This window comes from Rutidosis leptorrhynchoides, chromosome 7, assembly GCF_046630445.1.
Source record: "Rutidosis leptorrhynchoides isolate AG116_Rl617_1_P2 chromosome 7, CSIRO_AGI_Rlap_v1, whole genome shotgun sequence".
NCBI lineage: Eukaryota > Viridiplantae > Streptophyta > Magnoliopsida > Asterales > Asteraceae > Rutidosis > Rutidosis leptorrhynchoides.
In genome coordinates this window covers 7,992,062-8,013,641 of record NC_092339.1, presented here as the reverse complement: position 1 = coordinate 8,013,641, position 21,580 = coordinate 7,992,062, and the positions used below count along the sequence as shown (strand labels likewise).

Below are 21,580 nucleotides of genomic sequence, written 5' to 3'. Positions count from 1 at the left end.
GGGATATTGACCCTAACCACTCACGTGACTCTGACTTCAACTGCTATTATCATATCCACGTGACCCATGCTCGTATCAATACCCACCCGTGGAACATCAACCTTGTCCTCAAGGTTGGAGAAACCTTCCAAGGTGGTTTTCGAGGCGGTCGCATAAATGGGCATCCAATCTCAACAAGCAACCGATGCTTTTCGAACCACAAAATCGTCGAAATCTTCCAAGGTGGTTCAAGTATAGTTGGAAGAACTACAAATTGTGGTGGTTTGTAGTTATGACCGGAGTTGACGAGAGTGCTAAATGGGTGACCCATGATGTGACCCGTAACACATAAGGACCGAAATTGTGACCCAAAACACATAAGTTCCGGTGCAACAATTGTTTCGGTTAGTAATTCGGGTGGAGGAATAGCAGACGGCTGTTGGGGTGGTGTGAGAATGACAGTTTTAGTGATGGTGAGAATGTGGGGTGTGGTAACAGGAAGGGTAATATGATGGGGCTGTTCGAGTGGACCGTTGGATTCGGTAAGGGAGGACTCGAGGTGGGTTGTGGTAGTTGTGGTGGTGTTGGTGGATGTGGTGGTTTGGATTGCTAACGGTGGAGCGATGGACTCAAGGTGGTGACTAGTGGTAGTGATGGTGGTAGAGAATTGGTTGGCTAACAATTCAAGTCGGGTGTTGGCGACTCGAAAAGAATCGTTCATCCTATCCATTTTCTCGTTCATTTGCTCAACGAGGGCAGTCATCTTCTCAACGAAAGTCACAAATGACTCGCGTTGACTCAATGAAAGCACCATTGATACGGTCTATTCGAGTCGACCGCTAACTCCTAGGATAAAGCCGATTCGAGATGGCGAGTCTCCAAAGAAAACAAGAGAGAAACATACTTTTGAATTAAACCAATCTTTCATTCATCATTTAAAACAAAACAATACATACGTATTTATACTAATAAGAAATACGGTTCTTCTTGCTAACATAATGAAACGACCACTAACTAGCAATAAGGTAAATGGAAGTTTATATCCAAGTACATGGCAACGTAAATGCATGCATATGAGGAACGTGGATGACTACTGTAAACGTGGGATATTGACCCTAACCACTCACGTGACTCTGACTTCAACTGCTATTATCATATCCACGTGACCCATGCTCGTATCATATCCCCACTGTGTTGGTGGTGATCACATGGTTAGTTTATACTAGTTATAAAGAAAGGTATTCTCGGCTCGATTTAATATCTTGTAAATATCAAGTTGTTTGAGCATCAGGACATATAGTAATGAATTTGGTGTGCCTTATCCTTTGCCTTTACTGGTTTTAGTGTTCAGGATTTGCTCTTTTTTATATGCTAGCTAGAAACTTGTGATGCAACACATGTATTTTTGCAGAATTTGTTTTTGTTAATTAGTTTACAAATGGTATTTTTACACTAATCAAACATATTGCACACACTGACCTAGTGACCCAATACGTTAAAATTTGTGACTAAGATACGATATTACGTTATGTTATGCCACATACAAAATGAATGTAAATGTGAATTTGATGTTTTTCTACGTTACTTCCATTTTCAAGTTTAATGTGAACGTGATGAACTCCAAAACATGTTTTTTTTTTTTTTTTTTTTTTTAAATCATAATTCATATATCATCTCACCTACGGACTTATATCAATTCCTATTCTGCCCTGCTATCCTCTAAAAAACTAGAGAGCTTTTTTTTTCTTTTCCAAAAATAGTTCTCACATGAACCGTTCTATTCGTAACCATATAATTGTCAGTTCGTCAAAAAAGATAATGATAAAGTGTATCCTTATATCTTTTTTGTGAGCTTGACTACAGTACTATCTACTTCTGTTTAACAAAATGATCGAAATTGGTTAACATGACTATTAGTATCTGCTCTGGTAAAATAATGATTTGACTTTTTTGTGTCGTTGGTCCCTCCATTATACACCAAATAGTGAACAACGTTCCTTTTGTTTTTTTTGCTTACAACATCCCTTTATTTTACAACTTTGTGTTTCAGTGTCCCTCCGTCAACCAAACGTTAACTTTGGACGTTAAATACCATCACGTGCCTGACATGTGCATTGCATGTGAGGGTATAATTGTCTTTTTACCCTATATCTTCATCTTCACTTACAGATGCAATTACCCCAAAATCATATAAACCCTAGATTTATCCCCAAATCTTACAAGAGTTTCGTCAATCCAATTTCATCATCAATCTACTAGAATCATGGCAACGTACGGCATCCAAGGCAATCTACTAGAAGTCACAGGTACGTTTAATTATTTGTAATTTTCAGTTTATATCCAAACCTAATTATACGATACGTGTTAATGCATGTAAACGTTATAATCATATTCGTTAGGAATTGTTGCTTTAAGTTATTGAAGACTGCGTTGACTAATTTTGAGCTTACAGTTTGATTTTGTGAGTTTTATATGTAGATCTAGGTTTTAAGATCTAATTGTGATTTTTATTTTAACTTTCAGTTGTTAGCTGTAATAAATTGAAGGATACTAAATGGATTTCAAGGCAAGATCCTTAAGTTTGTGTTGAGTATGGTAGTAACAAAATCTCGAACACGTACATGTACAGGTAATTTCTTCAATTCTATATCTATTTGGAATTTTGGATCAAATGGGGAAAAAATCAAAATATGTACTATGTATATACGTATGTATGCAATTGATGTTTGAAGAAGGAGTTTGTACTAACTAGAGGTTTGTGATTTGGTGTAGATGGAGGGAAGAACCCTACATTTCAAGAGAAGTTTGTGTATACACTAATTGAAGGATTAAGAGAGTTGAATGTTTGGGATGAGATGATTTGATATCTATTTTTGCTTGTAAGATTTGGGGATAAATCTAGGGTTCATACGATTTTGTGGTAATTGCATTTGTAAGTTAAGATGAAGATAAAGGGTAAAAAGACAATTATACCCTCACATGCAATGCACATGTCAGGCACGTGATGGGACTTAACGTCCAAAGTTAGCGTTTGGTTGACGGAGGGACACTAAAACACAAAGTTGCAAAATAAAGGGATGTTGTAAGCAAAAAAATGGAAAGGGACGTTGTTCACTATTTGGTGTATAATGGAGGGACCAACGACACAAAAAAGTCTAATGATTTTGATACATTTTATTTGATCATTTGTTATCCCTCCTATTTTTAGTTGTTAATGATAGGTTACGGGTTATGGGAATGTGAACTAAAATAAACAACAAAAATCCCGAAATCCAACCACTATAAACATCAGCCTATCTTCTAACTCTATTTCATGCATCTATCGTTTCATCTACTTCAACACACTTTGGCCAATTCTATTTACTTACACCTCAAATGATCTTTGTCACCTAATATCGATCAAATTTAGTTATGATATAAGAGTGGTAATGTAGTATAGCTGTGCAGGAGACTCAAAAGTAACACAACATTAACGTATTCTACATATGTATTAGACCATTTGTAAAACATGTTTTTAATCAAAGTGTGCTAGGAGCACGCCCCAAGCACACCTGTAGTAGGGCGTGTTGGGCAAGTTGCTCGACAAAGGTGCTGGAAGCTCACAAAAATTCATATAAGTAGAAGCTAACTAACGAAGCTCACAAACATTCTCAGTCATGCCTTTTCTCAGTAACTTAAAAGTTTCTGAAAGAAAAAAAAAGTCAGGTAGTATCAAACCTTTCAGCTTCCAATGAGCAAATTGATTGATAGCAATCATAATGTAAATGATCATTGAAATCAACGTCCTGGTTAAAGATGTCTAATAACGGAACTGGACATACAAACTACTGAACCAAAAGACTAATCTACCCCCACCCATAACTTACATTAGCATAATTGAAACAAACCATAACTTACATCAGGTATTGTAATAGCAGACTTGATGGATATACAAACTACTAAATCAAAGTACTTATCTACCCCCACCCATAACTTACAACGCAACACAAACGATTACCTTCCCTCGACCACCGTTTCTTCATTCTCTCGTTCTTGAGCCATACCCAAAACATTAAATTCAGTCCCTCTTTTATTGCATCTGAATTCAAAACCAGAGAAGTGCGTGACAGCTATAAATCCAACACAAGTAAAAACTGTCTTCGCAAGTGCACCAATTACTTTTCCCAAACCTTTAAATGGGATTCTGGACTTCGATTCAACAACACTACCCTCTGGATAACCGTTTGGATGGTCATTTTGAGAGAGAAGATCATCGATATTCATCTCTGTTGAGCTAGCAAAAGCATTAGCTTCATGTATGATCTCCAAATCTATACCTTCGTATTCTTTTATCTTTTCTAGTAACCTTTTGAGACTATAATCAACCTTGCCAATAAGGATTTCCTTTTCCTCTAACTGTCTTTCTTCAAATCCCTGAAATAAGAGAAATGTGACAGACATAGCAATCGGTGATATTCAATTAGCCTATCTAAATCAAATCCAATAAATTTACATTACTTTCACTGTAACACTAGTTAACTACAACCTTACATTCAAGTTCATGCTACGACTTGAATTTCACTTCGTATTTAAGGAATTTCAAGAGTTCGATTCATTACGTTTGTGCAAGGAACACGATACTATCCCTATATAACCAAAACATATATTTGAAAGAAATTTATATTCACAAAACATATAACACCCACAAATCATCTTTCTAAAAAAGAAAAATCAATATTTGAAAGAAATTTATATTCACAGTGCTTAAACCTAATTTCATATAACAACATTTCAAATCATATCAAAGAAACAGATTAAAAGATCACATCCTCTAAAGTCCAAAATTAAGGTAAGTAAATAAGATCCTAAAGATAAACTGAAACCAAACCTAGCTATAATTAACACAAAGTTTACAGCAACAGAATTCATTATAACAGTTTTCACATCATCAATCACAAAATAAATGATAATATCATATCCTAAGTACAAAATCAGGATTTGTATAAGAAGACCTATAATTTAATGAAAATTATACCAGCAAATAAGACAAATCAGCCTCGAAATTTTGGAGTGAATAGCGAATAGCTATAAGGCTTTCAGTTATTTCTTCATCATCTTCATATTCTGGATTTGCTGTTCCAGCAGGGGTTTGTGTAGGTAAATTACGATATGATGAATTTTCAATGAAATCGGTCATTTTGGATCGGAGCACCGAAGCTCGAGAAAGTACCATGGCAAGACCTTCTTCATCCATTTATAAACAAACAATTTAATGGAGTTTGTGCGTTAGTTGTAGGTGATTGTTATGATAGGGTTTTGGTTTTGCACTTTTGCTTTAATGACGACACCAAAATTAGGGTTTTAACTTTAGCCACACATACGAATACAGTTACACGACTAATGTTGATGCGTTCATTGAGAGTGTTGTTGGGCCTGCTGCAGCTTCTGTGGGTGATATTGGGCCGAAGTCAGGTTAGATATCTATTGCCGTTATCGGGTCCAATTCTTTTGATTCACTTTTGGTTAAATTGATATCAAATCAAATGGGAAGAATGTTGAGGTCGAGAGGTCGGGAAGTTGATTCTACATCTTTGGTTTCTTCTTTCAACGATCACCACCCTTCCAAGCCGGTTAAGATCAAAAAACAAAGGAAGCCGTGGCCAGTTTAAGGAGCCGAAAGGGAAAAATTCTCCGAGTTCATCAAAGACGCTTGAGTTTTCATTTTGTTTAGAACGAACATAGTAAGTGTCATTGAGTTTTGTTCGTATCTGACCAAGTACTCCCACAAAAGATCGTTATGATCTGTTCAATGTTGTTCTACTGGAACATCAGTTCTATTATATATATACATATTAATATTAATATTTTGCCAAAAAAAAAATTATGTCAGTTCTTATCAAAAATATAGTTCTCACATGAACCGAGATCTTCATAACTTTATAGTTGTTGCAAAAGATAATAATAACGTGTATCCTTAACTCTTTTTTGGGTACTACATTTGGTTGAGCAAAATGACTTCTGTCTAACAAAATGATAAAAGTTGGTTAGGCAGAAGTCATTTTTATAATTTTAACCAACTTTTGTCTAACAAAACAACTTCCGTCTAACATTGTGGGTTATAGGAATGTGAGCGAAAACAAACAAGAAATACCCTGAGTTTCCAACCTCACTATTAACTTCAGCCTATCTTCTAACTCTATTTGCTTTCACTGTCACGCATATATCACTTCTATGGTTCTATCTAATTTAACACAACTTGGCCAATTTCTATTTACTTACCTCAAATGGTATTTTGTCACCTAATATCCATATTAGTTATGATGTAAGCTAGTGGTGATGTAGTGAATGCCACCCAAAGTAACACAATAGCAACATATTCTACATAGGTATTAGCAGTCATGTCTTTCTAAACGGTGAATCCTGAACTAATCCTTCAAAATTCATACAAGTAGAAGCTACAAACTAACAAAGATCACAAAAATTCTTATTAATGCCTTTTCTCAAAAATATTTAAGAGATAAAAATCTAATAGCAAATATGATGTTAAGCTGCACCACCCTTTCCTTTCTTCTTCTAGAGCTTCTTCATGTAGAATTCAAGTTCTTTAGCTTCCAATATGTATCTGCAAACCCACAAAAACATAGTTAGGATAAGGGGAGAAAAGATATGTAACTACCTCACAATATCATATTATGTATCATACGATAAACAAATTATGACTGTACAAGTTAATTAATCAGTAGCTAGTTATTATCGGTAGCAGTTGAACATTCCCAAATTGTTTAGTAACAATAAGTAATTATTTGTAAAGCAGTATACACACGAAAAAGTAAGTCACCGCATATCTACAAAGCTTTCAAGAAATTTTTATAAAGATGTAATATAATGTTATGCTGCCTGTGATAAGCTAATATTAAAGATTGTAAAATTATGCAAGTATGCAACCCCAGTAAAAAGTATCAATATAATTGGCTCATATAAGAGTACAAGAATAGCATTGGTTAAAATTCACATACCAATCAGCACGACCACATTGGCCAGGACGTGATGAGATTGCCGCTAAAAGCCGCCCACCAGAAAATTGTTCCTCAACATGTGGGTCAAGTTTACGGTCCTCTTGACGCTTTTCTATTTTCCTCGCAACTTGATTACTCTTCTTAGCGTCCTCTGGTACACCCTCTACATCCTATATAAAACAATAAAAACAGACGATAAAACAAAAAATATAAGCAACACTAAAAATATTCTTATTCTTTAACTTCATCTTGCCACATTTAACAATCAATTGTAAGGATCGTATAGCCCAAACACAATGTCCTGCAATATAAGCCCAAGAGTTCATCCTTTTCTAAAACCAATTGGTGATAGAGAGACTTCCCCTTAGACTTATATACATACATTTGTTTTATCCCATTACCAATGTGGGACTTTGGTTTGCACCCTTACAAACCTCCCCTCAAACCTAAGTCCATCTAGGCCTCCCCTCCAACGATAGTCCGGATCCAACCTTTACCGCCGCTAACTCGGAACTCTCAACCTGGTGGGTAGGGCAGGGAGATTTCGATACAAGGCTTCCAGGATCAACTCATCGTGCCAGGGTCCCCTCGAACGAGAGCTGGTTCCACTCATCGCTGCTCAAGACCGAGGGGTGCGCCACGTCGCTGCGTGCGCTCATGGGTGCGCCCTACTGCGCCGTCCACCACATCGGGGCTATGGCCCAACTCTGATACCATTTGTTAAGGATCGTATAGCCCAAACACAATGTCCTGCAATATAAGCCCAAGAGTTCATCCTTTTCTAAAACCAATTGGTGATAGAGGGACTTCCCCTTAGACTTATATACATACATTTGTTTTATCCCATGACCGATGTGGGACTTTGGTTTGCACCCTTACATCAATACCATACTTCTCCCTCTTCTTGTTGCTAGAAGTCTTAGTGTTTACTGGCTGCCTGCCGAGCTCGTACCTGATTAGAATTATAGCAAAAGTTCACCATTTCACAACAATATCGAGATTTTATAAATGGTGGGGCGCAAACACAATATCTCAAACGGAAGCTTCCAAATGATTTGCAATGGAGAAGGGGGCGATTAATGTTCGAAGGATGGTCAAAAACTTTGGCAAGCTGTCAAATGGGTAAGTTGATACTTTATTTATTATATGTACCTGACATAGAGGTGTGAATCCTTGGCCATGGCTAATAGTTATTTTATCTGACAGTTGTTTAGAGGTGGCAAAATTGTAAGACCCGAAACCGTTCCGTAAATTTGTATATAATTAAAATGCTGGCGGCCATATTTTTCTGTTTTTGGGCTGCGGCGCGGCCTAAAGGCCCGCGGCGCGGCTGGTGTTTGATGGGCGAGCCTTCTTCTTTTAGATATTTTAAAAGGGGCTTTTTGGTAATATCACTTGGGGCACGAATTTAAAGCCCCAAGGTCAGATCTAGATCACCACTTACACCATTTTCAACTACCTCTCCCTTTCTACATCAATTCTAGAGAGAGAGAAGACTTCTAGTGTGAGAAAGCTCAATCAAGAAAGGAAGAAGCTTGTTTTGAGGTAAAGTGCAAGTGTTAAAGTCGTGCATCTTGTTAATAGCTACGTTTTGATTGTGGTGGTAAGTCTTAACCTTGATTTCCTTACTTTAATTAGTTTAAGGGTTAGAGTTTGGGATAGTGATGAACATAAAACCCATTTGTTAATGATTTGGGGGTTTTTGGGTAAGTTTGGGTCATGAGGACTCAAGAATGACTAACTTAGGGTTTTGAGATGTTAAATGTATTTATGGCTCTTAAATGGGTGGTGAAAGCACTAGAATACTTTGTTGTTGAGTCTTTGGGTGTTATTTGGGTTGTGGGTGACCCAAATGGGTGTGTTAACTTTGAAATGGGTCAAACGAGTCTTTAATGACTTATGTTGTTTAATGAATGTGAAAATATGATAACCTTGTGTTAAAAGGTGTATTAAGACCATAATCGAATTGTTGGTAAGGGTTTGACATAATCCCGACCTAGTGTTAGAATGAATGGTGCAAATGTGTCACGTTTGCACTATGGGCCAAATGGCACTTGGATGGCGAATAAGTTGGTTGACCAACTTGAATGTATGATTAATATACGTGCAAACTGTAATAGGTACGTTGTTTTGAAGTTGCGAGCTTGGTTTATCAATTCACCAAAGGCGTAAGGTGAGTGGAATAATTATGCGTGTACGTATATAATGTATTTATTTATGTAGCGTGAAATGTGGGATAGTCGCGGTGTCTAAGACACCACATTTTCTACGTAACGAGTGGGATAGTCGCGGTGTTTAAGACACCACTCATGGGTTTGATTGACATGTGGGATAGTCGCGGTGTTTAAGACACCACATTGTCATGGGAGTGGGATAGTCGCGGTGTTTAAGACACCACTCATGGGTTTGATTGACATGTGGGACAGTCGCGGTGTTTAAGACACCCCATTGTCATGGGGGTGAGTTAGTCGCGGTGTTAAGACATCACCCGGGGGATTAGTGATTACGCGGTGATTAAGTACACTAACGGATGTTATGAACTCTGACGGTCTTTCACAAGTACCGTTCCCTTGTACGATTGGTTAACCATGGTTGTGTGAATCTTGTGTTAGCATATTTAAATGTGAACTATATGCTATTAGTGTCGCTAGCTTATTGTGAATTGCGGAAATTGGTTTATGCATAATGTTTGCATAGTTGTCGAATTGCTAGCTTGTATGCGGTATTGAGTAAGTGATTGCGAGTAAGTAGGTTATATATGTATATGTATAATTATTGCATTCACTAAGCGTTAGCTTACCCCTCTCGTTGTTTACCTTTTTAGGCTCCGGCGTGGATAAGGGAAAAGGTATTCGGTTGGATTAGTGACTCTTGGGGGATTTAGCTTTTGGAAGTTCGGCCAAGATATGGGTAGTTTAAACCCCAAACACCATGCTCTAAGTGTCGTTTGGAAGTTAAACTTTTTGTGGTCGAAACTCACATTTTGAATTGTAATGAGCAATGATGCTCGGTGGTCAAATATTTGAGCGGGAGTCTTAAAACATGTAAACCTTGTTTATTGATGTGGCGCGAAGCCTTTTGAAATGTTGGATCTCGTGTTTGCGAAATTTGGCGCTTGTGAAATTTATTTATGTAAGAATCTGCAAGCAGGTGAGCCGCGTCGCGGCCCTTATGGGCGCGCCGCGGGCTAAGGCATGTTTTGGATGTCGAGGGTTTTTACTGGTCCTGACCATTTGGAAATTTGTTAAGCCGCGCCGCGGCTAGGCTGACTGCGCCGCGGGTTAAGCCGGTCAGTCTGTCATGTTTTAAAAAATATATATATATATATATTTTCTTTTCGTTGTTTTCGAGTTGGGTTGTTACAAAAATGGGTCTGATGACGGGTCAAACAATGTCAACTGAAACGCCTTTCAATTAGAAATAAAACGATCCATTATGGGCTTAAAATTGATGTTCAGTAAGGTTTATGATGAATAAATGTAATGACCCGGAAATTTCCGACCAAATTTAAACCTTAATCTTTATATGTTTCCGACACGATAAGCAAAATCTGTAATGTTGAGTCTAGAAAGTTTGAAATCTATATTCGGATAATCAGTTACCCTTTGACCATGCCTGACGATTCACGAACAATTGTGTATAAATAAATATGTAAATATATATATGTAGATATAAATAAAGATATAAAGATATATATATATATATATATATATATATATATATATATATATATATATATATACATATATATATATACATATACATTATTATTATGAATTTATATATATTCTATAAACAATAATTATTATATTATTGTAAGGTATAAAATTAAATGTTCAAAATATATTATTATATATATAAATGGTTAAAAAAAACATATATAATATTAATATATTAAAATAAATTGCAAGACTTAAATATAATGTTATATCAATGTTATTAGTATCACTCTTATTTTTATTGTTGATATTAATAGTAATATTATTAATTGTATTATTATTATAATATACATTATATTGATAAGAAAATTTAAACATGTAAATTGTTATCATTAATAATATTATTATGTAGTGTCATTAAGAATCATTATTATTATTATATATTATATATCATTATCGTTATTAAAATCATTACTAGAAAAAAAATATTATAATTATTATTATGAGTGTTATTAAAACTATACAAATATCACTAAGAATAATTATTTATAAATATCATTATTATTATAAATAATATAAATTAGTATTATTATCATGAATGATATTATTATTATTATTATCAAAAGTTAATATCATTATTATTAATTATTAATCTTATAAATGTTATAAATATAATTATTATTAATATTTTTTAATAGTATTATTATTATTATTATTATTATTAATCATTAATTATTAATTATACATAAATATATATACAGGTATATATAATCCAGATAATTACTTAAATAAATATCAGATATTTATATATATATATAAACATTAAGACTAATTATAAAATTATACAAATATAAATACTGTTATATTACACGATATATCCTTATCAGTATTATTTTTTTTCCTGGTTTCCTGTTCTGCTCGTGAGGTATCTGCTGGAACACACTTCTTATAAAGCACAATCGATTTCTTAGGGCTGTAGTAACACCACTTCACCTTAATATAACCCACTGCCAATTCATTGTGAAAATAAACAGAAGAATTAAACCAAAATATTGAAGAACATAGGACTCAGACTCCGTTCTTGGGTCAATTTAAGAAAACTATGATTTTTAATCAAATTCAAAAATGTAATAATACAGTCCTACTAGGAATCGTCCATTTAATCTATCTGAAATTTTTCAAAACCCAATTATTCATATCGTGATAGAATTTAGAAGTCAAGGATTTATTTTAAAAAAATCAAACGGGTTGATTATTGAGAAATTCGAACTCAATTCGATGTTTTTAGTCAAATTAATGTTTCAGAAAGTTTATACGTTTAATTTAACACCATTTTCATGTTATGAGTTCAGTCTAAAACACTTTTAAAATCGATTTCCATGTTTGAGTTCATAAACGAACCTATTTAACTGTTACAGCTTTCATTTTAATTCTTTCTTGTTTTAATCAATTTTAAACTTAGTCGTTCGATATATGTTCAGTTTAGAAAGATATAAACTACCTATAATTTGTTCTATAAATGTTATGGATTCTGTTTGATGTTGGATTTCATTGGGAAGAAGATGAACAACAGAAACCGGGTTTATAAATATTTGGGATGGGTTTATATCAGAAAGAAAGCAGATAGATCGACGGTTTATGGGTGTTTCGGGTACCCGAGAGGTCTAGGGTTCGAATCCCTCTTGTGGTATTATATTTTTCTGGACTAATTTCTTTGAAGGTAGCCTTTTGATTATTCCCTTATTTATTTATTTATTATTATTATTAATATTATGAGTTTAGTTATTCTAATAGAATAAGAATTATTATTATCATTATTATTATCATTATTATTATAATTTACACTAATGTTATTAGATTATTATAAGTATTATTATAATAAGTATTATTATTATTAATTTAAAACCCATTATCATAACCATTATTAATAGTAAAATTAATATTCTTATAGTTATTAATATCATTATTATTAATAATAAATATTGTCATTATTATCATTTTTTTTTACTAATATTATTTAGTATTAATACAATTACTATTTTTTTAAAAAAATAAACAAATGATATATATAAAGTATATATTCAATGCATATAACATAACGAAATTAACATTTTTACAAAATGAATATATAAAATATATATATATTATTATCTAAAAAGATATGACTAATGATTATATATATATATATATATATATATATATATATATATATATATATATATATATATATATATATATATACTTGTTCGATTTCAAATATGTGTGTTAATATAAATACAAATGATATAGGTTCGTGAATCCAAGGTCAACCTTATACCTGATCAATGATGTTATATGTATTTTTACTACAAAATACATTTGGTGAGTATATAGTCCCTTTTTTAAACTCTAAATATTTTGGGATGAGAATACATGCGCTGTTTTTATAAATGATTTACGTTATGGACACAAGTGATCAAAAATAAATTTTACGTTGAGTTGTACCATTGCATATTTCTTTATACTTGGTAGTTAATATTTACGTGAGGAGCGTAAACGCGAATCCTGTTGATAGATCTATCGGGCCTGACAACCCCAACCGGGCTGGACGACCATGCATTAATTAACCGGTTGCACAGTACTTCGTTCCTGTATACTACACTTGGTACGGTGTAGGGTTTATTTAAGAATATGCTGCTATGATATAGATGTTAAGTATGGTTACCAAGTGCTCAACGACTTTTCATACACGAGGAGTGTATTATGTTTAATTATATGAAATCTTGTGGTCCATAGTTATTAAGCTGCTAGTCTCAAACCTATATATCTCACCAACTTTATGTTGACTTTTTAAAGCATGTTATTCTCAGGTACGAATTAAGTCTTCCGCTGTGCATTAACTCATACTAAGGATACTACTTGGAGTCGATCATCGCAATGGGACCAACTGTTGAAGACCTCGTCCGAATGGATTAGTTCGGGTTACTACAGTTGGTATCAGAGCGTTGATCTTAGCGAACCTGGTCTTGCATGAATGTGTCTAACTAGTAGTTGTTTAGATGCATTAGTAAGTCTGGACTTGGACCTAGTGTAGTTAGGTTATATTAGTAAGTCTGGATTAGAACCTGGTGTACGTGTCAAAAGTTTTGCTTATCGAATCTTGTCGAAAACCATGTCTATTATCTTAAGTCTAGACACGTCTTACTGCATTTAGTGCATCGATAGTGTATAGACAAAACTCATATCTTAGCGTATCTGATAATTCATATTTTAGCACATCTGTAGACTTGCCTGACATATGCCGTAGGTTCCTCTGTAGTCTACGAAATCTTTAGTATCATATATATAGATATTCTATATAGCTAGAATATCATTCGATATCTAAAAATCCTTTCACATCGAAGATCCCTTCCATCCACCGAATTACCCTCTTGGCAATGAAATTGAAGCACTTACGGCGAACCTGTTCGAAACACCATTTTCTCTCTCATTTCTAGAGTATCTCGTCACGGTTATATACTATCCCATATTTCGAATCTTGTCCATTCGCTCACTCCAACAGCCAATCATCTCGGTGTACTAGCAGGAGTTAACGAACTTCGCGCTCGCGTAACGGCTTTGGAGAACATGGTGCGAAGGTTACAAACACCGGCAGCAGCACCGGCAGCATAACCAGTACCGCCAGCAATATCAACATCGCAAGCTTCGGTACCAGCAGCATCACCGACATCAACGACATCACCAACACCCAACCGTATCATTACCACCACCAACAATCACATCCGCACCACGTACCTCAATAACCTCATCTGTACTTCGATTATGATCTTCGTTCTACATATCATTCTACATAGAAAATCTACGCTTTCCGTATCGTTCTACCTCATTTATCTTCGTTCGACATGATGATTATGTAATCTCAAATGTTTTAGAGATCATGTAATCAAGTACTAACGATAAATCAAATGAGTTTAATATTTTATTGACTCATTAAATCCATAATTACATTCGAAGAAAATATATATGCAAGTATATTTTCATAGAGATTGTAATTAAAAAATTTCTTTCGTACAAACTATTAATGATGAAAATATTTTAACGGGTAGGTAGTACCCGAAGAATATTTGAGTATCACATTAATAAGTTACATTGTACATTCTTCGAATCTGATTCAATGGTCATTTACTATCCTAATTACAACCACCGATATACGTATCCGTTCACCACAGAATAACCATTTCCGTTCAAATTTCATATTTGGATTTTGACCTATCATAATCCAACAAGTGGCATAATGAAGAAAACATTGGATATAATAAAATGTGTTAGAAACAAACGGATTAACTAACTGAAATATTGATAAGATTCCACGCTAACTGTTCCTAGCTAACTATTCCCAGCTAACTGATTAACATTTAATTTATCGCAATTTACATTCTCGCAATTTTATTTATTGTTATTTAATTTCCGCACTTTACATACCGTCGGGACACATGTACAACAATATGTCGGATTAATTCTGAGACAACACGTTGTATAATGGGTCATGATATATATTTATTTTACGCACTTTAAATAACGGGACACGTATACAAAGTTTCGACCTATCATATTGACCCATCTATATATATATTTCGGAACAACCGTAGACACTCTATATGTGAATGTGGGAGTTGGCTATACAGGGTCGGAGTTGATTCCAAAATATATATATACTTTGAGTTGTGATCGACACTGAGACCGGTACACGGGTCACGATACGTATTAATTAATTCGAATACTATATATTTAATTTATATATATGAATTTATTGGACCATTGGACAATCAGATTATTGGACTGCAAACTTTGGACAATTAAAATGAATTAAAATATTGTTTATAACATATGAAATTAAACAATTCTTCAAGCTTGCCACTTGATTTCATCTTGAACCTCATTTGTACCTCAACAATTACAATTCATATTCAAACCGATTATGATTCTTGAAAACATCTCGAACGAGAAGTTGAAACCGCCGCACCTCGTCTACGGAAGAAAGATTTATGCATACAGTTATGCACCTGAAAAACTTTCGAAACCGAAGTTATAGTTAAAACATATCCGCGTTGAATTCTTTATCATTCATTAGCAAAAACAACCATACGATCCCTTTTCAAGAAGCTAATTTTGTCACAGCTCCACTTCGACTTCTCAGTAAGACTACTCTTATTATAACCTCGATATTTATAACTTGTCCTTTCGCCATCGTTACCGGAGAACCTTTTATTCCACGACATCATCAGCAGATATACCAACAGCTCGTTATCTCTTCGGCAAAATTCGTAATTAGTATTTTGAAAATTCTCGCAGAACATCTTCAGTTATACCTAAAAAGTTTATCCCTAAGAATTTCATACTTCGAACGTGAAGTTTCTGAAAAACACCCTGAACTGTGAAGTAGTTCTTGAAATGCTAATGAAGCAGCAAAAACTGTAAACAACTTTAACAGTGAGAAGCTTGACGATAAAGTACAGTATATTGGAAAAGCTCAGAAAAATAGAAAGGGTTCGAATTGAAAAATGGACGGAGCAAAGTATGAAAGAGATTGTGAATAAATCACAAAGAATGGAACCTGGCTTCAAAGGATCCAAATGATTCAGTGTCTACCGAGATCGTCAATACACACCTTACTTCTTATTCTAAACCTGCACAAACAAATTTTCCTCGTTACCCATCGATGGTAGAAAACCTAAGATATCATCGTGCCTTTCATTATAAATATTCTCAATATTTCTGAAGATATTTTCATAACTATCCTTATCTGAAATCATTTATCACTCCATAATATCTGCGTTACAACATAAAAGAAACTATGTTAGTTTCTAAATTCTGAAATCTCTGAGTTTAAAATATGAATGTTTTGAAGTAGTGTTGGGAACTGATGCATGAATTAGTATAATATAATGAAACTTGATCAACTTCATTATATTACAGTAAGTCATGTTGAATTTCTAATAAAATATGATGATTCACAGTACCATCATCATGTGCCATGTTACACGGCTCTTACATTCTATCTAATCTCTAAAAATATCAAGAAAATATTTCTTGATGATTCGGTCTTTTCCAGGATATTCTGGTAATTTGACAAATCAAAATCGTACCATTACCATTTCTTTCTAAGAGCATTAGCTATGTTCATTTCAAATCTCATACCTACGAATTCCGGATCATTGCTCGCTTGACTTGAGGACGGGAAGAAGAAACGAAGGGACAAAACCCCGAAGTAGAAATTGGGGTAAAAATCACAGCAAGTAGGAGAAAGCATTAACTGTGGATGACAATGATTACAGAAGACAGAAGCAGGAACATCGAAGTATAAGAGAAGAATAAAAGATATGAAAATCAAAAGTATAACAAGAATCAGAGAGGGATGGGGCATACTAACGAATATGAATTAAGGAGAAAGAGTAGAAGAAGTGATTTGTGAAAAATAAGGAAACGAAGGGGTTGATTTATAGTGAAATATCCGATAGAGAAATCAGAACAGATTATTGCACTTAATCAAAGAAGATTCTGATTTCCCAAATCGTCGAAGAACCAAATCTTATTACATAAGATTTTCTTTAAGTTCCTTAAATTCCGGAAGTCAATAGTAGCTACGTCATCGGTTAAAACAATTCCAAATTATTCATATCACTCTTTTGTGATAGCTTCACTTGTGTGATTCACATGATCGAAACGTTTTATTTATATCTCTCAATAATGATAAAACTCCATTATTACCTTATATTCGTCATGAAAACCTTCCTATTGTTATCCATGACGACCTTTATCAAATTTCGGGGACGAAATTTCTTTAACGGGTAGGTACTGTAATGACCCGGAAATTTCCGACCAAATTTAAACCTTAATCTTTATATGTTTCCGACACGATAAGCAAAATCTGTAATGTTGAGTCTAGAAAGTTTGAAATCTATATTCGGATAATCAGTTACCCTTTGACCATGCCTGACGATTCACGAACAATTGTGTATAAATAAATATGTAAATATATATATGTAGATATAAATAAAGATATAAATATATATATAATGTTTTGAAGTAATAAGGTACAATTATTCATTTGGAATTAAAAATGTAAGATAATAAATAGAATAAATGAGTTATTATATATATATATATATATATATAAATATATATATATATATATATATATATATATATATATATATATATATATATATATATATATACATTATTATTATGAATTTATATATATTCTATAAACAATAATATTTATATTATTGTAAGGTATAAAATTAAATGTTCAAAATATATTATTATATATATAAATGGTAAAAAAAACATATATAATATTAATATATTAAAATAAATTGCAAGACTTAAATATAGTGTTATATCAATGTTATTAGTATCACTCTTATTTTTATTGTTGATATTAATAGTAATATTATTAATTGTATTATTATTATAATATACATTATATTGATAAGAAAATTTAAACATGTAAATTGTTATCATTAATAATATTATTATGTAGTGTCATTAAGAATCATTATTATTATTATATATTATATATCATTATCGTTATTAAAATCATTACTAGAAAAAAAAATTATTATAATTATTATTATGAGTGTTATTAAAACTATACAAATATCACTAAGAATAATTATTTATAAATATCATTATTATTATAAATAATATAAATTAGTATTATTATCATGAATGATATTATTATTAATATTATCAAAAGTTAATATCATTATTATTAATTATTAATCTTATAAATGTTATAAATATAATTATTATTAATGTTTTTTAATAGTATTATTATTATTATTATTAATCATTAATTATTAATTATACATAAATATATATACAGGTATATATAATCCAGATAATTACTTAAATAAATATCAGATATTTATATATATATATATATATATATATATATATATATATATATATATATATATATATATATATATATATATATATAAACATTAAGACTAATTATAAAATTATACAAATATAAATACTGTTATATTACACGATATATCCTTATCAGTATTTTTTTTTCCTGGTTTCCTGTTCTGCTCGTGAGGTATCTGCTAGAACACACTTCTTATAAAGCACAATCGATTTCTTAGGGCTGTAGTAACACCACTTCACCTTAATATAACCCACTGCCAATTCATTGTGAAAATAAACAGAAGAAGTAAACCAAAATATTGAAGAACATAGGACTCAGACTCCGTTCTTGGGTCAATTTAAGAAAACTATGATTTTTAATCAAATTCAAAAATGTAATAATACAGTCCTACTAGGAATCGTCCATTTAATCTATCTGAAATTTTTCAAAACCCAATTATTCATATCGTGATAGAATTTAGAAGTCAAGGATTTATTTTAAAAAAAATCAAACGGGTTGATTATTGAGAAATTCGAACTCAATTCGATGTTTTTAGTCAAATTAATGTTTCAGAAAGTTTATACGTTTAATTTAACACCATTTTCATGTTATGAGTTCAGTCTAAAACACTTTTAAAATCGATTTCCATGTTTGAGTTCATAAACGAACCTATTTAACTGTTACAGCTTTCATTTTAATTCTTTCCTGTTTTAATCAATTTTAAACTTAGTCGTTCGATATATGTTCAGTTTAGAAAGATATAAACGACCTATAATTTGTTCTATAAATGTTATGGATTCTGTTTGATGTTGGATTTCATTGGGAAGAAGATGAACAACAGAAACCGGGTTTATAAATATTTGGGATGGGTTTATATCAGAAAGAAAGCAGATAGATCGACGGTTTATGGGTGTTTCGGGTACCCGAGAGGTCTAGGGTTCGAATCCCTCTCGTGGTATTATATTTTTTTGGACTAATTTCTTTGAAGGTAGCCTTTTGATTATTCCCTTATTTATTTATTTATTATTATTATTATTAATATTATGAGTTTAGTTATTCTAATAGAATAAGAATTATTATTACCATTATTATTATCATTATTATTATAATTTACACTAATGTTATTAGATTATTATAAGTATTATTATAATAAGTATTATTATTATTAATTTAAAACCCATTATCATAACCATTATTAATAGTAAAATTAATATTCTTATAGTTATTAATATCATTATTATTAATAATAAATATTGTCATTATTATCATTTTTTTTTACTAATATTATTTAGTATTAATACAATTACTATTTTTTTTAAAACAAACAAATGATATATATAAAGTATATATTCAATGCATATAACATAACGAAATTAACATTTTTACAAAATGAATATATAAAAAATATATATATATATTATTATCTAAAAAGATATGACTAATGAATATATATATATATATATATATATATATATATATATATATATATATATATATATATATATATATATATATATATATACTTGTTCGATTTCAAATATGTGTGTTAATATAAATACAAATGATATAGGTTCGTGAATCCAAGGTCAACCTTATACCTGATCAATGATGTTATATGTATTTTTACTACAAAATACATTTGGTGAGTATATAGTCCCTTTTTTAAACTCTAAATATTTTGGGATGAGAATACATGCGCTGTTTTTATAAATGATTTACGTTATGGACACAAGTGATCAAAAATAAATTTTACGTTGAGTTGTACCATTGCATATTTCTTTATACTTGGTAGCTAATATTTACGTGAGGAGCGTAAACGCGAATCCTGTTGATAGATCTATCGGGCCTGACAACCCCAACCGGGCTGGACGACCATGCATTAATTAACCGGTTGCACAGTACTTCGTTCCTGTATACTACACTTGGTACGGTGTAGGGTTTATTTAAGAATATGCTGCTATGATATAGATGTTAAGTATGGTTACCAAGTGCTCAACGACTTTTCATACACGAGGAGTGTATTATGTTTAATTATATGAAATCTTGTGGTCCATAGTTATTACGCTGCTAGTATCAAACCTATATATCTCACCAACTTTATGTTGACTTTTTAAAGTATGTTATTCTCAGGTACGAATTAAGTCTTCCGCTGTACATTAACTCATACTAAGGATACTACTTGGAGTCGATCATCGCAATGGGACCAACTGTTGAAGACTTCGTCCGAATGGATTAGTTCGGGTTACTACAATAAAGATGTTTTGATTGAATAATAATTATATTTTTGCACTCCAAATGTTCGCTTAAATGCTCGAGTGAAAAACTGAATGCTTTGTTCCTTAATAATAAGGTATTATGCTTAATTTGAACTCTGATTTGTCTACCGATCAAAACGCCCAAGGAAGCAAGGCTGCTCGGAATTTGATAATATAATCTATAGACATGTAAAGCAAGTTTTTCGATAATTACAACTCCCAAGGATTGGAAAGGTACATGTTTTATAACAGGGGAGGAGCTCTAAACAATGATGAAATCTTTATAATGATTGAATAAGTTTATGCATAGTTGTTAGTTAGTAAGTCCAGTGAGAAGTGTATATTCAACTTCTTTCAGAAGATATATTTGAAGATTTCATAACTAGATTTGATGTTATCTATAATACTCACTTTCATAATAAGTTCCCTTTCAGGTTGCATATCTGTTTATATATCAAAACTTATGTATAGAGCAGAATCCACACCAGACAACATACAATAGGTATTTAAAGTTTTCTCATGTAGCATTGGATCAATATAAATGGTTATTGTTCAGGTTAGTCATACTCCTTATTATTTGCTATCTTCCTTAAGGTTCTCATGCTTATATGTTTCTATAACTAAAACCACTTCCAGATGATTTTAGCTGCTTGAGTTTTATATATTAGAGACTATTTAGAGTTATCGTAATTTATTTTCAATTTTGCATGTTATGAAATATAATGAGTAACAAGACTAAATCGGTTTGATTGATAGCCTAGCCCATGCTTGAAAATCATGTCATTAAGGATG

The 21,580-nt window shown here is 32.3% G+C and overlaps 2 protein-coding genes across 2 annotated transcripts; both read right to left on the bottom strand.

Moving 5' to 3' along the window:
* Positions 1-3,680: 3,680 nt before the first annotated feature.
* On the bottom strand, positions 3,681-5,296 carry LOC139858901 (plastid division protein PDV2-like). The gene is made up of 2 exons (XM_071847740.1): positions 4,994-5,296; positions 3,681-4,392 (listed from the first exon to the last, which is right to left on the bottom strand). Exons 1-2 carry the CDS (start codon positions 5,210-5,212, stop codon positions 3,973-3,975), a joined length of 639 nt encoding a protein of 212 aa, XP_071703841.1. The 5' UTR covers positions 5,213-5,296; the 3' UTR covers positions 3,681-3,972.
* Positions 5,297-6,531: 1,235 nt separating this feature from the next.
* On the bottom strand, positions 6,532-8,155 carry LOC139858900 (small ribosomal subunit protein eS8-like). The gene is made up of 5 exons (XM_071847739.1): positions 8,127-8,155; positions 7,854-7,926; positions 6,975-7,144; positions 6,797-6,811; positions 6,532-6,580 (listed from the first exon to the last, which is right to left on the bottom strand). The coding sequence occupies exons 1-5, from the start codon at positions 8,153-8,155 to the stop codon at positions 6,532-6,534; spliced, it is 336 nt and encodes a 111-aa protein (XP_071703840.1).
* Positions 8,156-21,580: the final 13,425 nt, after the last annotated feature.

Excerpts from the sequence above, each read along its gene's own strand:
- LOC139858901 (XM_071847740.1), bottom strand. The coding sequence starts at position 5,212 with ATGGATGAAGAAGGTCTTGCCATGGTACTTTCTCGAGCTTCGGTGCTC. Across the intron at positions 4,393-4,993 it reads CTGATTTGTCTTATTTGCTG|GGATTTGAAGAAAGACAGTT; the intron begins GTATAATTTTCA and ends CTCTTATTTCAG.
- LOC139858900 (XM_071847739.1), bottom strand. The coding sequence starts at position 8,155 with ATGGCCAAGGATTCACACCTCTATGTCAG. Across the intron at positions 7,927-8,126 it reads GATTCACACCTCTATGTCAG|GTACGAGCTCGGCAGGCAGC; the intron begins GTACATATAATA and ends AATTCTAATCAG. Across the intron at positions 7,145-7,853 it reads GGGAGAAGTATGGTATTGAT|GATGTAGAGGGTGTACCAGA; the intron begins GTAAGGGTGCAA and ends TGTTTTATATAG.